The sequence below is a fragment of the Phascolarctos cinereus genome, unplaced genomic scaffold (assembly GCF_003287225.1).
Source record: "Phascolarctos cinereus isolate Bilbo 61053 unplaced genomic scaffold, phaCin_HiC Scaffold_3;HRSCAF=262, whole genome shotgun sequence".
NCBI classification, from domain to species: Eukaryota; Metazoa; Chordata; class Mammalia; order Diprotodontia; family Phascolarctidae; genus Phascolarctos; species Phascolarctos cinereus.
Genome location: NW_027555736.1, coordinates 73,925,589 through 73,941,604, shown reverse-complemented (window position 1 = coordinate 73,941,604; position 16,016 = coordinate 73,925,589). Strand labels below are relative to the sequence as shown.

The following is a 16,016-nucleotide window of genomic DNA, read 5'->3' as shown; positions in this document are numbered from 1 at the left end:
GGGCTTGATTTACTGTTATGCTGATTGTCTAGGTTTAAGAAAGTAATGGCTAAAATATGAATGATGCAGATTAAACTTAAAAAGTATGTTATCAGCACAAGATTTTATTGTTGTTGTTGTTTTCCCCTTCCCCAAAGCAAATTGTTAAACATTCACCAGCACAGCTGTTCTCACTCAGAAAGGATGATCCTGCGATTACTTTTATGCAGGTGTGGCATAAGGCCAAAGAGAGTTCAACAATCTTCTCCACATTGTGCACCAGGCTGGAAAAGGAGGGCCATGCTTAGTTTGGCTGGGCTAATTAGACGAGAAAAATAGCCGTCTGGGTGTGTTCGACAACCTAAGATACAACGACTTTTTCTCCAACCTTTCAAAAACAGGCAGAGACTTCACACTCTGAAGTTATGAAAGTAACGGGACCAGAAGTACGTACAGGAAAAAGGAAGGCAGGAGAGCCCTCCGCAGACAGAAGTCGCCCTAACAGATCAAAGTCAGAAGGGAGCGAGAAAGAGGGATGGAAGGGTGTTTGGGGCTCCGCCCTGCCCAGCCCTGGACGTTAGAGGTTGAGAAAGTGTAGGAGAGGAGAGAAGCTGAGGGGGAGAGGGTGGTGAGAAAGATGGCAGGAAGAGGGGAAGAGGGAGTGTACAAAGTTCGGGGGAGGAGACAGAGAGGGAAGAGAAAAAAGCGGGTAGGAGGGGTGGAGAGAGCTCGAGAAACAGAGGAGAGCTGGGAGGAAGGCGGCTGGGCACGAGAAGACCAGTGTAGAAAGAAGGAGTGAAAATCTGCGGAGAAAGTGGGGGCAGACTAGGGGAAGGGCTGTAGCTGGCAGCTAGCGGGGTGGCTGGCTGCGGCGGCCGCCGGGGAGGAAATCACTGAAATCCTTGCTAACTGGCCCGCCTCTAGCATTCCCGGTCTCCCCCCCCTACCCCGGCCGCCGCCGCGCCCCAGGGCCATGCGCCCCCGGCCCCCGCGTCAGCCCCCGCCGCCTGCGGCCGGGGCGCGGAGTTCGGTGAGCTTGCAACGCTCCTTCCTGCGGAGTCCGATTGGCGTGCTGCGGCTGCTGCAGCTGCTGGCGGGAGCAGCCTTCTGGATCACCATCGCCTCCAGCAAGTACCAGGGCCCGGTGCATTTCGCGCTCTTCGTCTCCGTGTTCTTCTGGCTGCTGACTGCTGGCCTCTACTTCACCACCCTGCTGGGCAAGCACGAGCTGGTGCCGCTGCTGGGCCCTCGCTGGCTGCTCACCAACGTGGTCCACGACCTGCTGGCGGCCGGCCTGTACGTGGCGGCCTCGGGCATCATGATCGACCAGACGCAGCGGCACAGCTATTGCAACCTTAAACGTTATCCGCTGCCCTGCGCCTACAACGCTTTCCTCGCCGCCTCAGTCTGCGGCTGCTTCTGCCTCTCGCTCTACCTGCTCTCGGCGCTCTACGGCTCCTGCCGCCGCTGCCGGGGCCACCAGGACTTAGCGTGAGGCCGGCCCCGGCCCCGGCGCCGGGGCGGGAGGGGGAAGGGAAACAGAACAGCCTCCCACCCCACCGCCCTTCCTCGCTAGATCCCTTCTTCTTCCCTCTGCACAGCCCCACTCTTCAGCTACCTGCAGCTCCTTTCTGAGGGCTAGTCTGCCCAGACATCACACTCTTTCCCTCTCACCCCTCACCTCTCATTGACCGCAAGACCCAACCTGGACCGAGGCGCAAGGAGATGGACAAACTGTTGCACACACACTCAGAAAATGGACCAGGGAGAAGATGCCCCAGACAGTCTCCAAGACTTAGAGACAGGAATTGAAAGCTTGGGCGCAACCCACTGACAGATTACAATACTGGACGGCTGCAAACTGTGAAAGACAGGTAGAGACAGACAGACTGGAAGACTCACTGAAGTCTGGCTTGCCCATGAAATCCTCTTTGCCACTCCCACAGCTAGTCTCCTCTCCCCTCCCTACATCTAAACGTGGACAGAGACGCCCGCGTGGATCCGGGGAAAGCTCTTCAATAGAAGCCTGTTCTGTAGCCGTTTCTTAATCCCTCCTTTCCTTCTCCGGGAGGAGCACAGCCCTTTCCTTTGGCCCCTGTTCCAGCCGCTACTCCCTTCGGGCCAGGCGGCAGGCAGGCTGTCAGGCAGCCAGCCAGTTACTTGGCTACAGGCAGAATAAATGAGGAGCCCGGAAGGCTATGCGCTGGGGCTCATAGCAAGTTTAGCCCAGGGCAGGGCCACGCCTTTTGCATCCTAGAGCTGTAGTCACCCGACCGGATGACCAGTATCGGCTCAGCTGGGTGGGTTTTGTGTTATTGTGGCCTGGCATGGTGCTCCGGACAGGGCAGTGCATCCAGCAGGTTGGCACTGAGTCCCAGAGAAGAGAATACACCAAAATACCAAAATACTCTTAGGTGCTAGAGAGCCTCTGCCTTCTTGCTCACCTATGCACATGCCCCCTCCTCACCCACTCACAGAAACCTGCTCACATTTGTGTGGCTTACCTAGCAGACACCTAGTTGCCTTATGGGCCTTAGGGACCACAGACTTATAACATGCTAGAGCAGAAAGAAACCTTATCCATCATCTTCTAGTACAAGTCCATCATTTAGAGATGGGAAAACAGGTTCCCTAGAAGTGAAGTCCTTAACTAAAGTAACAGAGTTGCTTGGAGGCTCCGCTAAAAGCATTCTGGCCTCCTGAAAGTCAGGAGGCCAGTGGTTTTTCTAGTATACTAAAGCTGCCTCTCAATATAGGCCAGTGAAGGTCAGAATGTGTCTAACAAGATATGAAGCAACTGTTTGCCACCAGTTTTATTAATCCTGACAATTGAGACCCAATTTAGCTGCCTCAGTCTGCCCAGAGGTTTGGGACGTAAGTTCTAATGCTTGTGAACTTTGTGGTAGTCAAGAGCCGGACAGGATCAGTTTGCAGAGTAGCGGATATTGGCTGAATCTGAGTAGACTCTGGGAAATGATGGTCTCTCCTATTTCACCCAGGGCAATTATTTTAGAAGACTTGGGTGGGGCTGGTGGGGAGAGGTAGCTAAGGGACATTATGGAAAAGTCTATGAAATTATGACTTCTTTCAGCTCAATAAGTGAGAACTTGTTAAGATCTTAGCTCTTTCTGGGAACTGGTTACTTTATCCACCTCTTTACATCTCTTTGGAAAATAAGCAGAGCTCCATCTAGACTAAGTTTCGATGTGAAAAGGTCTGACTCCTGATATTGGTGATAAGCAGTTTCACGTCTCTGAAACCTGCTGAGAATCTCGATGGCCGACTGAGGGTCCCTACAATGAGCGTTCATATGTGGAACAGCCAAGGAGATAAGTCTTCTGGAGGTTGGAGAATCAAAGGTTATGCCAAAGAACAGGTCGGGAGTGATGTTTGGCTGTGAAGGTCCCTGAAAGGTAAGCAAATATTTTCCTATTCTTCCCTCCCTCCCCGGGGGATGGAATTAGCCACTAAACTTCTAGTGTAAAAGCAGAAAAACATTTATTTTTATAAGCATCCATTTTTGGTGGTTAAGGTTTGTGCCAATTGCTATAAAAATAGTTTTGAAGTTGCTAAATCTTTGAGAAGTAAAGCCCTAATTCATTTAATAGTGCTGACTTTTTTTAAGTCCAGCCTTTTGACTAGAAACATAGTAACATGGTAAACAATACTAGAATTTTTTTTACACAGTATTTCAATTCTTACCTGACTTAGAAATAAATAATGTTGAGGGTGTAGGGCTTGGTATTCACAGAACAAGATCCCTGCTTCCTCTTCTGTAAAATAGAAAGCATTTATTTATTGACCAGAATCTCTTTTGCATGTAGAGACAACCTTATCTAATGGAACTTTAGGATCTGGCTGCTCAGGTCTTTTAGAGACTCAGGCAGAGGCATGTTACAAATATGCAACTATGGAGACAAATGGCTGTTAAATCAATGTGTTTATTTTGCATATACGCTCAATCGCTCCTAAATTTATCTCCCAAGTCTTTGGCATGTGCTGTATTGTCATCATCAAACTAACTGATGAAGAAAGCATCTGGTCTAGGTTGTCTAAATACTTTTCTCCCATGCCACCTGAGATGACTGAAATGTGTTCTTTTTTTCTCTGAAAGGAGACCTGAGATTCTGTGGCATTCTCTGTGGCTGCTGGTGCCAGTTAGTCTGGGGAAATGCTGCCATGTCCCAGGGTGGGAGGCTGGTCTCTCTGCTCAGGTTTGCTAGTGGGAGTAGACTTTCTGGGACACATAAGATGCTAGGGAACAACAGAAAACAACTATTTAGCAGGGAACAGGAGAGAATAACTATTTCTTATGTTTCAGCTTGGTGCAGAACTGAGGGAAGAATCCAAGCAGCTGCCCACATCAGCCATCTCTTCATCTTGTTTGGGATGGTCAGTAAGGGTGACTGAGAAGATAGCTCTGGACAGAAGAAACTTTCCGAGTTTACCTGGGCAATACTGGAATAGCACCATCTGGGCAACTCTGCCAAGGACTGGCTTCCAGAGCCTGTAACGCATGACATTAGGGTAGTGGTAGCTACGTTTGGGTTCCTCCCAAGTGTGTGTATGTATGGATGTATGTACGCACACAAGTATATCCGATTTCTCTATGCCAATGTTCCAGACTTCGGGCAAGCAATGAACACATCTTACTTATCACCTCGCTTCTCCTCCTCTTCCTCCTCCTCCTCCTCCTCTCTCACTATCATCTAAGCCACATCCTTCTCCTGGACCTAACTGCCCTATTACAGGTGCTACTCAGGTCCCCACCTCACATTTGTTAGTCATGGGTGCTTTGCCTATTCTGACATCACTTAGAGTACTTACCATTAGATCTTATTTGTGGCCTTTCTCATTTTATCATCAGCCTTTTGCCTTTGGCTAACAGACATACGGTGCTGCTTAGCTTTCCAGAGATTAACGGAAGACCATTTGATTTTATACCATTGGCATTTAATGCTCCAGATCTTTGCCAGCCTACCTCTCTTGCCTTCCAAATGAAGAAGGAGATGTGAGGATTGATACGAAAATCCTTTTTCCTTCCCCATTCTGCTACACTTTCCCCTGAAGCTCCAGTTTCATTCAATATTAGTGGGAATCTAGTCCCAGAGACATTCTAATCTTAGAGGCTCCTCTTAGGCTAGAATCATGCACAAGTCTTCTCAGCCTGAACTGTGCCAAAGACAAGTTCGCTAGGGTTGGCTCTTAGTGCAGACTTTCCAGGGCTGCTTGCTGAACATGACCTCCTGAGTCTCCAGCTGGACTGACTTAGGAAGGCAACTAAGCAGCAGCTGGCTGGGGCAGACTTGTAGTTTGGAGAGACCTGCCTCCATGTAGTCATTCTGGTTGCCACACGGTGTGGGGTTTTTTTTAAACTAATCTGCTTTTCTGAATAAAGTTTTGTTCATATTTCATGTGACTTTGGGAGGTGGGTGAATTCTCACCTAGGATCTGTTTGACTTGGTAGATCTTTGTCCTTGCACCTTAGTCACTTTTTTTTCTTGGCCTTCTCCTCTCTCTTGGGCTGAGTGAGAAGAGGAAATAGAACTAGCAGAGAAATTCAGGGCCTGAAATTGTGGAGGAAAGAAAGCATGTGTTTATTTGCCATGCATGACTGTGTGTTTGTGTATATCAGTAATGATGTGGTTTGAGAGATATATGTGAGACATAGAACTTGGGAGATTTCCCCCTGCTTTTGTAGTTGCCTGCAGGCATCTCCTTCCCTCCAGGGGCAGTGTTAGCTCCAGAGATTCCTCTGGCACTGGAAGTAGCCTGATTCCTAGGGGATCGTATGGGGAGGGGCAGGAGCTCTTGCTTTAGTTCATAACTCTGTTAGACAGTCTCACTGTGAGGTAGGGGTTGCCTGAGGTCAGGAACCAAGAGGAAGAAAATAGCCATTTGTGTCTGATAGAGCCAGGAAAAGGCTCTGTGGTATTTTGGAGGATCCAGCCCCTGCCCAAGACTCTCAATTGGCTCTCTATTTGTAAGCCAGCAGGGCCATTAACCCCCAGAGGCTAGAGGGCGGCAGGATTGGAATGAATAGCCTCCTAACTTCTCCCTGTCAGAGTGATCTTTGTAAAGCAGCATTATTCTGATCATTATTCCCTTATAAAAAACTTTTAATGATGCTCCCACACTGTAGATTTTGGAAGAGCATATTTCAGAAAATTCAGAGGAAAACTAGATTAGATTCCATGGACTAAAATGTGTAGTTCTAATACCATCTAATCCATCATTCCCACAGCTGCCAAAATGATATTTTCCAGGCAACTAGCTAGGTGTCACAGTGGATGGGGCACTGGATCTGGAGTCAGTAAGACCCAAGTTCAAATCTAACCTCAGATATTTCCTAACTATGTAACTCCGGGAAAGTTACTTAACCTCTCTCAACTTAGTTCTCTTATCTATGAAATAATAATAGTTAATGATAGCATCTGCATCACAGAGTTGTTGTAAAGATAAAATGAGATAATTTATGTAAAATGCCTTGAAAATTTTAAAGTTCTATATAAATGTTAGCAATTATTATTATTATTCCCCCCCCCCCAAACCTGGGGCTTACTCTTCTACAAATACACATAGCATCCATGGGAAGAGTGGCCTCAAACTTAGAGTAAGATGGTGCTGAGACATGCGTGTAGGATACACATGTGGCAAAGGGAATGCATATTATTCCTGGTTCCAAAGGGCTTGGAAGTCCTTTCTCTCTCCAGATTCCTCACAGATCCACTTCAGTATCCCCAGGGGTTGTTCAAGGTGATGACAATTTAATAGTCACTGCTAACTTAGATGAGTACAACATCTCTGCTGGGCAGGTTGGATTTTCAAGGTCTGTTCCCCTCCTTAACCCAAATTGTAATTACCGGCTACTGTTTGCATCGCGCCATCTTAGTAAATGCCTTTGCTAAGAGTCATTTATGCCCATTGGAGTATCCCCACAGAGGTATACCCCTAGAAACTAAGAGTGGCAGCTGCCCTCTGGCCACTCAGCCTTCAATGAATGTACCAGTTGGTAAAATAGCCAGGGGAGGGAGTGCTACATTTATGCTTTGTATTTATTTATCTTTGGACATGTTATTTCCCCCAGTAGAACATCAGCTTCTTGAGGGTAGTTAATTGAGGAAAACAAGGTGTGGAGGAGAGGGCTGAAAAATCCAGACCACACCTTAGAACTCTGTGTGTGTGTGTGTGTGTGTGGTGGGGGAAGGTGGTGGTGGTGGCGGCAGTGAGTGAGGAGAGAGGCTTCTTCCAGCTGGTTCTCCCCATTTTATGTTCTCTAGATGACAGCCTAGAGAAAAGAATTTCAATAGCCCACAGTTCCAGGGCACTGATGCTGCTAACCCAAGACTGCTGCCCTTTTGCAACATTACCATAAGTAGGATGTATGATCTGGATTTTCCAAAGTCCCTGAGGATAGGAAGAACTGGGACTGGGTTGGAAGGAAACGCCCCCTACACACACACACATACCATTGGCTGCCTGCAAGATATAGTGACCTCATCCAAAAATGTAAACAATGTTTCTTCTCTCTGCCCATTTCCCTATCCCCAGGGGTTGTTCGAGGTGATCTTGGTAATTTAACAGTCATAGTCAATTTAGATGAGATTTTTTTAAAAGTCAAAAATCCTTAGAGATCATATTATACAACCTGCTCTCTGATTTTACAGAAGAGAAAGCTGGGGCCAGAGTGAAGTAACTTGCTCAAAGTCACCCTTGTGAGACATGGAACTTGAACCAGTAGTCAGACAGGGGTGACACTCTTTCTAGCACTAACACTCACTCTCATGGGATATGTGATCATTTGAAAGGGATAGAACAAGGAGAAGAGCAAGGTTTTATCCTAGATTTTTCCTTTAGGTGGAGGAAACAACTCATGTGCTGTACGGGTGCAGCTGACAGGAGGAAACTAGAAATGTGCCCAATTGATCTCTGTCTAATCAGTAATTGAGGGATCTCTCCTTACCCCAACAGACAAAGAGAGTTCATCTCTTAGACTCATGGGCAGGCAAAACTTTTCCCAGAGATGCTGACCCTGGGTGATGAATGATCCAGATCCTTGCCTGGCTCTCTCAGTCAATCCCACACCACAGGTGCCTACCAGAGACTCTTCACATTCACAGAGTTGCCTATTAAATCCCTGCACTGAGCCCAAGGAGGGGCAGGGCCACTTTGCACAGCTGAGTTTGCACTCTGGAAAGCTTAAAAAAAAAGGATTTTTTTTTGGGGGGTGGGGAAAGATAGAGGGAGAGAGAGAGGGTTACCTGAAGCACAAGGAGTGGGTGATGGCTGCCTGCTTGAAAATCCCTAATTGGAGATCTATTTGTGTGTGTGGGAAATTCATTAGAGGGAAGGTTAAGCCTACAAGGCTTTCAATTTTTTTTATTTTTATTTGTTTTAATTGGATAATCACCTCACTGAAAACAGCCTCAATGGAAATTTTCATAGTGGGAAGGAGGAATGAGTAATTTTTCCTTCCTAGTTCCCTGACCTCACTTTATTTTGTCAATAGCTTATAGGGCAATCCATTAAAATCCATTTTTTCCCTTTCAAATGTTTCATTTATGTGTTTTCTTGCTTTCTTTTTATAGCAGTTATTTTCCAATGACTTTTTCTCTTTTCTGTTCCCACTTCCTCATAGGGAACCCCCCCCAACTTTGTAACAAATAGATACATTCAAGCAAAACAAATTACTACATATCTGAAAATGTATTCCTCATTCCACACCTCTAGTCAACTACCTCTCTGTTGAGAAGTAGGAGGCACATTTCCCCATTAGTCCTCTGAAATAACAATTAGATACTGCATCCAATCCAATCCAATAAGCATTTGTTAAGCATATCCTTTATGCCAGACACTGTGCTGTATGCCAGGCATATAAGAACAAAATGAAAGATTACAGGCATACCTTAGAGATACTGAGGGTTTGGATCCAGACCACCACAATAAAGTGAATATTGCAATAAAATATGTCATATATTTTTTGTTTCTCAGTGCATACAAAAGTTATGTTTATACTATACTGCAGTCTACTAAATGTGCAATAGCATTATGTCTGAAAAACAATGTACATGCCATAATTAAAAAAATACTTTATTGCTAAAAAAAAATACTAACCATCATCTGAATCTTCAGCGAGCCATAATCTTTTTACTGGTGGAGGGTCTTGCCTCAATGTTGATGGCTGCTGACTGAACAGGTTGGTGGTTGCTGAAGGTTGGGGTGGCTGTGGCAATTTCTTAATAAAAACAATGAAGTTTGCCACATCGATTGACTTCCTTTCACAAAAGATTTCTCCATAACATGCAATGCCGTTTGATAGCACTTTAGCCACAGTAGAATTTCTTTCAAAATTGGAGTCAATCCTCTCAAACCCTGCTGTTGCTTTATCAACTAAGTTTATGTAATAGTCTTCAATATTGTTGTGTCTTAGGGAATAGGGAGGCTAAAGGAGAGGGAGAGAGATAGGGAAATCAGAAGCTGGTTGGTGGAGCAGTTAGAATACACACATTTATTGATTAAGTTCACAATCTTACGTAGGTCTGGTTTGTGGTGCCCCAAAACAATTACAATAGTAACATCAAAGATCACTGATCACCATAACACCATAACACACATAATGATAAAGAAAAAGTTTGAAATATTGTAAGAATTACCAAAATATGACATGGAGACACAATGTGAGCATATGCTGTTGGAAATGGCGCTGATAGACTTGCTTGATGCAGGCTTGTCATAAACCTTCAATTTGTAAAAAAAAAAGCAGTATTTTTGAAGCACAATAAAACAGAAGAACAATACCACAAAATGCAATAAAATGAGGTATACCTGTATTTACCCTCAAGGGGCTTACATTCTACTCAGACTGCAGTTGTGAAAGAATTAGTCCTTGAGTTAGGGGCATCAGTGATTGATCTGGAAGGCTGGGTTGCCATCTGGAGGAAGTGAAATATGGGAAGGCAGTAGGAGGCTGAAGCCACTCCTGTCTTCATTAATTCTGATGTGTGTTCTGGAGTTTCCAGCCCCGTCTTTCTACACTAGTTTTCTTCGATTTCCTCAGACATCCAGGCAGATGTAGTCTTCCCCTTGTAATTTACTCTATTTATTACTGCCTAAAGGTGAGAGTATATGAAGAGGTTACAAGTTTCTAAGTAACCAAAATATTGCAGTTTGTCTAGCATCTGGTTACATTGAAGCTAGACAACTACTGTTTTAGTCAGCTCACTCTGCTGTGATCCCCTCTTTTTTTTTGCATTTACCATGTAACAGTATCTATGGTAGCTGATTGGGTTCTTGTCTTACCTCTCTATTAGACTGAAAACTCTATGAGGGCAGTGACCCTGTCTTATCTAAACTTTGTGCCTTCGTGAGCACCTGTCGGAGTCTTGTAGACAGAAGATCTTAATAAATGGCTGTTGAATGAATCAATGCTGCAGGCTTGCTATATACTGGACTGGGGAAACCTTACTCTTTATTGTCTCCTTTTGTGTCCTATGGACTGAAGCATGCTCTCTAGCCATAAGACCTTCTCTAATTTCTAGAGGAAGCTGGGCTGAGCTTCCCTACTTGGGAATCGACCTCTTCTTCAGGTCGTTGCTGACCTCTCTTTTCCTTGGTGTTTGGTGTTCTATCCTCCAACCAGTCCAAGTCTGCTGAGCATCCTGGTTTAGTAGCGACGATTTTGTCCCTAACTATACACTCCTTTTGTCCTTAATTTTTGTTGATAGCTTTTGGTCTTATCACTCACCTGGAGAAGATTGTCTTTATTTCTATTTTGATGACTTGACTCTTCTTTTCCTTTTCCCTCTTCATCTACTCCTCCTCATCTCTAGTATTTTCGTTACTTTAATGAATGTCTTTTTGATATCCCTTAGATATGAAGAGGTCCTCCTTGCTCTGGTTTTACTTTATTGAAGATCACTGTTTCCACCTTTCCCTTTATTAGCTGATGACTTCACTAATTCAGAAGTCCACAGTGGGACTTTACAATGTCACCTTGTTACTTTTAAAGGATCATAGAGCTAGAGTGGGAAGGAAACTTAGAAAACATTTAGTCTACCCACATCATTGTATAGAGGAAGAAACAGACCTCCAGATATGAAGGGATTTGCCAAAACACATAGACACAAAATCACAGTGTATTCAAGTACAAATGCAGTTATTTATGACCGTTGAATAACTCAAAGAACAGGTAAGGTTACCTTAGCTTCAAGGTGGTCTTTTGATATGCATTCACTAAACCATAGTTCATAAGCTCCCATCAATAATTTTACCCTTAATATTCAGTCAGAGGTCACAATTAGATCAAAGCAATGGCCTTTAATTACCACAATGAAGAAAAATAGTCATAAGACATGTTTATCCATAAATATGCCAAAAACAGCCATAATCCATATTTAGGTGGTAGATATCATTGAAAGTTGGAATGGACTTCTAAAATAATATCCCTGATTAAGATGTTAGACATTCTACCTCCCAGAAGCTGTGTCTTTAATAAATCATCAATACCCCAAGAAGGAAGAAGGTGCTCTGGTCCAGTGACTTTTTGCATTTGGCCTTCAGGAAGATTTATCTGATGAAGACAGATTACATTTGGATGAAGTCTCAGTTAGCACTTTCCTGCCCTTCCTTGTAGAGTCACCTAGTTCATTCGGGGTTCTGCTTCCACAGAGGGCTATATACAACTTCAGGAAATGGTTCAGGTCACCCTTAATTGGCAGATCTCCTTTCTCCTGGGATGGTTCAGACATTTCCTTCCTAGAAAGAACTTGGAGGTTCTGGGGGACTAGAAGTAGAATTATTGGGGGGTGTTCTGTTATTTAACGCATAGGGGCAGTGAAATTGTCTTTATATAATCTCAGTACACAAGAATTACAATTCTGTACAAGCTGTACAAGAGATAGTTAATAAGAGACTGAACTAGGGTGGTGGCCATAAAAGGGAAGGGAATGAGTGTGAGATTTATGGAGGTAGACAAGGTATTTATGAAAGTAGAAAAACTGCAAACCACTAGTGGCAAATCAGTCTAGCATCTTTGTCAAGAAAATCCCAAGGAGTCAAACACAACTGAACAAGAGAAACTCCTCATCCTTTTGGTTCTACTTGAATAAGTTACTTAATCTATCTGATCTTCAGTTTCCTCATCTACAAAAGGGGAATAATAGTGACTATACTATCTACCCAGCTGGCTTGTTGTAAAGATCAAATGGCAACTAAAGGTATAGTGGATAGACGGCTGTGCCTAGAGTCAGGCAGACTCAGTTCAAATCTGCTCTGAGGTGCTTATTATCCTTGTGATCCTGGGTAAGTCATTTTACCCCAGTTTTCTCATCTGTAAAATGGGGATAATAATAGCACCTATTTGTGAGAATCAAATGAGATAATATGTGTAAAATGCATAGAGGGCTAATTCTTTCACAACTGTGGTCTGACTAGATTGAAGCACACTTTTCCCCCTTTCATTATTTTTCTTGTTGTTGTTTTTTTTTTTTTGCAACATGCATCACTTCACATGTATAACTGATATGTAGGAGGGAGAGAATCTAAAACTCAAAATTTAAAAAATGAATGTTAAAATCATATAAAAAGAATAAAAAAAGAAATAAAATGCTTAGCACAGTGGCTAGCACATATCATAGTAGGTGCTATATAAGTGCTAATTCTTATTATGATCAATGAGGCAATTTATATAAAATGCCTTACTGGCCTTAAAGTACTATACAAGTTGTCTTTGAGAGCTGACTACCACTATCTCTAAGCTCTGCTACTTTTGTGTGTGATAGGACTTGTCTAGTTAGTGCAGCGATGGGGTGTGTGTGTGTGTGTGTGTGTGTGTGTGTGTGTGTGTGTAGATTTTGTGAAATTAGACTGTTGTGGCTTCTGGAGTTTCCACCCACTAAGACACTCTGATCTCTTCTCTTTGCTGCTAGATTCCAATCTCACACACACACACACACATACACACACACACACACACACACTCTCTCTCTCTCTCTCTCTCTCTCTCTCTCTCTCTCTCTCATGCACAGCTTGAGTCAATCAAAAAAGCATGATATAGTATGTAATTTATAGTTTCATATATAATCCTCATTTCTGGGCTTCATATATGGAAGTATTGGTTTGATGATTTTCTACTTCATAATAAAAAAAATTAAGAAAAAAGGAAATATGAAATGTTGATTTAGCAGCCTTAAATACTGCTTTCTGTTTTGATGGTCTTAAGTCTTAACCTCCTAGGAGATTATGATAGTAGTTATTGTTATAACAGTTATGTTATTGCTCTTGTTTGTTTAAGATTTTTCTGTCAATGCTCACTTGGGAATCCCTTGTTTCAGGCATCTTGCTTGTTTGAAGGAAATAAATTGTTTTCTTATGCCTGAAAAAAAAATCCCAAAACACAGCATAACTGTTCTTTACTCATAGCAGGAAAAAAATGTCAATAAAGCTACTCTGTAATTTGACTGCCTCAATTCCTCAAAGACCTTGGTAGTCCAAAACCATTCTATTTTGTTGTTCAGTCATGTCTAACTCTTCATGATCCCCTTTAGAGTTTTCTTGGCAAAGGAAATGGAGTGATTTGCCATTTCCTTCTCCAGCTCATTTTATAGATGGGGAAACTGAAGACAAACAAGATTAAGTGACTTGTCCAGGGTCACACACCTGGTGAGTGTCTGAGGCCAGGTTTGAACTCAGGAAGATGAGTCTTCCTGACTCCAAGACCAGCACTCTAGCCACTGTGCATCCCATCTATCTCCAAACCATTCTATAGTCATACCTAAATACTGATGAGTTCAAGGAACACAGCTCAGGAGTTAAGATTCAGACCTCCCATCAGCTTCTCCTACAGGCACTAGCAGGCATCCCTTCAAAGGCTGTTCCATTGATAGCCAAATAAGCTAAAGATTCAGTCAGCTGGAGCACTCTCCCCTTTGATTTTCCTTGTTACTGTTCTGTCACTGGAAGATATCAAATCCCTACTCTTCAATCAGGCTGAATTCTGTTGAATGATCACAGATCTCTGCTTCCAATGTTTTGCCATGTTACCAGGTTTGATGCAATCAGCACAATGGCATCTGCAAATAGGTACATAGGGAGAATTGAACCAATCCATAGGGATTCCCTCTTCTATTCAGATTCTACCTTGGCTGTCCTCTTTGACATTGGTTATCAACTTAGGTGAACATATGTCTTCCTGTTTTATGCCTTACTTTATAGTAGTAAGCAGAGAGTCATTCAGCAAAGTTATCTTTATTGTTTGATCTCTTGAGGATATGCATGGGAGACACCTTGATGAAGAAGAAGAACTTCGTGAAATTAAGTGCGTTTTTTTAATAGTATAAAAACAATATGCACAGTGGTGTCTTATGTTCTCTATACTTTCCTATCAACCATGTGATTGTAAAGATGAGTTCTGCTATAAAATATTGTTGGTGATATTCTGCCTTTTAGTTTCTCAAGTCTTCATCAAGTATCAAGGATGTTCTCAATACAGGTGTTGATTAAACTCATAAAAATTGAGTAGAGACAGGAAAGTGGTCAGATGGGTCAGTAGTTACTAATATTCTCTTGGTCACCTTTTTTTTTTGATAATAATACAATTTGAGGTTTCCCCCCCCCACCTTTGGTATTTCTTGGTGACCAAACATTGTGTCGTCTTTAGCTGGGGCCTCCTCTGGTTTAGTCCAGCCACTTTTCCCACCTTTTGTTTCTTTAGGGTCATTTCTATCTCCTTTGGCAGCCACATTCTAGACAAGGATGGTGAAATCTTTATGTTGTGGCTCCACTGTCCTTATTGAGGAATAGGTGATTATGAAAGTTTTTACAGATTGTCATTTCTCATCTGTTTGTTGTCCTCCTTTCAGTTTGCCAAGATTTTTTTTTTGGAAACTTTCTTTTCCCTTCAAATGCATTCCACTGTTGGAGGTGATATGTTTTACGATCTTCCACCACCTTCTTCCCTAAGATTTTACAAATGAGTTTATATTCTAAATTGATGTGTTTAGCTGCAGTAGCACCTTGCTTGGCAAGGAGATCAACGGATTCTTGGATGACAGTTTCTAGGCTTTTTTATATTCCTTATCATGGCAACTGATTTACTTTGGTTTAACTTTAAGGAAATATTTATAATCTGTATTAATGCCCATTCCTCCATCTGTTGCTTATTGTTTTTCTTTTTTCTTTTGGCATCAATAGTTTGTTTAAATAGATCAAGCTGGAGTTGTTTAATTGCATGCCATCTCTCTCTCTCATTTTCTTTTCATCTTCATCATTCTCTCATTTCTGGTGGCTAGAGTACTGGGCCTAGGAAATCAGACAATATGTATAAAGTGTTTTGCAAACTTCATAGGTTGCATAGAACTTATAGGAATGATAATAACACCTACCTCACAATGATGTTGGGAGAATCAAATGAGATCATATATAAAAGACTTTGCAAACCTTGAATCATTTATACAAATGTTGGCTATTATTGTTATTATTATTGCTCAAACAAATTGGTGGTCTGACTGCATACAGACCACTGATTTAGGATTAGTTCTCAAATCAGTCATGATTTGCTTCCAGTCTGTTAAAATGTAATCAACTTGATTTCTTGCTCACTATGTCTAGAACCTTCTAATTTCTTAAAGAAAGCATTCATGATATACATAGGTATGATGCTTCTGAGTAGCTGATAAGCCTTTGACCTTTCTTGTTCCTTACTTCTGAACCATATTTTCCTCTCTCTCTCTCTCTCTCTCTCTCTCTCTCTCTCTCTCTCTCTCTCTCTCTCTCTCTCTCTCTCTCTTTCTCTCTCTCTCTTTCTCTCTCTCTCTCTCTCTCTCTCTCTCTCTCTCTCTCTCTCTCTCTCTCTCCCTTTCTCTCTCTCTCTGTCTCTCTGTCTCTCTCTCTCTCTCTCTCTCTCTGTCTCTCTCTCTCTCTCTCTCTATATATATATATATATATATACATATATATATATATATATATATTTTGGTGTGTATGTCTGCCTTTTCATTAAAGAAACCAATTTTGTTGTTGTTGTTGTTCAGTTGTGTCCA

At 42.8% G+C, this 16,016-nt stretch overlaps 1 protein-coding gene across 1 annotated transcript; it reads left to right on the top strand.

Annotated features, from left to right (window-relative positions):
- Positions 1-240: 240 nt before the first annotated feature.
- MARVELD1 (MARVEL domain containing 1) lies at positions 241-8,530 on the top strand. Its single transcript, XM_020997024.2, has 2 exons — positions 241-3,392; positions 4,301-8,530. Exon 1 carries the CDS (start codon positions 953-955, stop codon positions 1,472-1,474), a length of 522 nt encoding a protein of 173 aa, XP_020852683.1. The 5' UTR covers positions 241-952; the 3' UTR covers positions 1,475-3,392; positions 4,301-8,530.
- Positions 8,531-16,016: the final 7,486 nt, after the last annotated feature.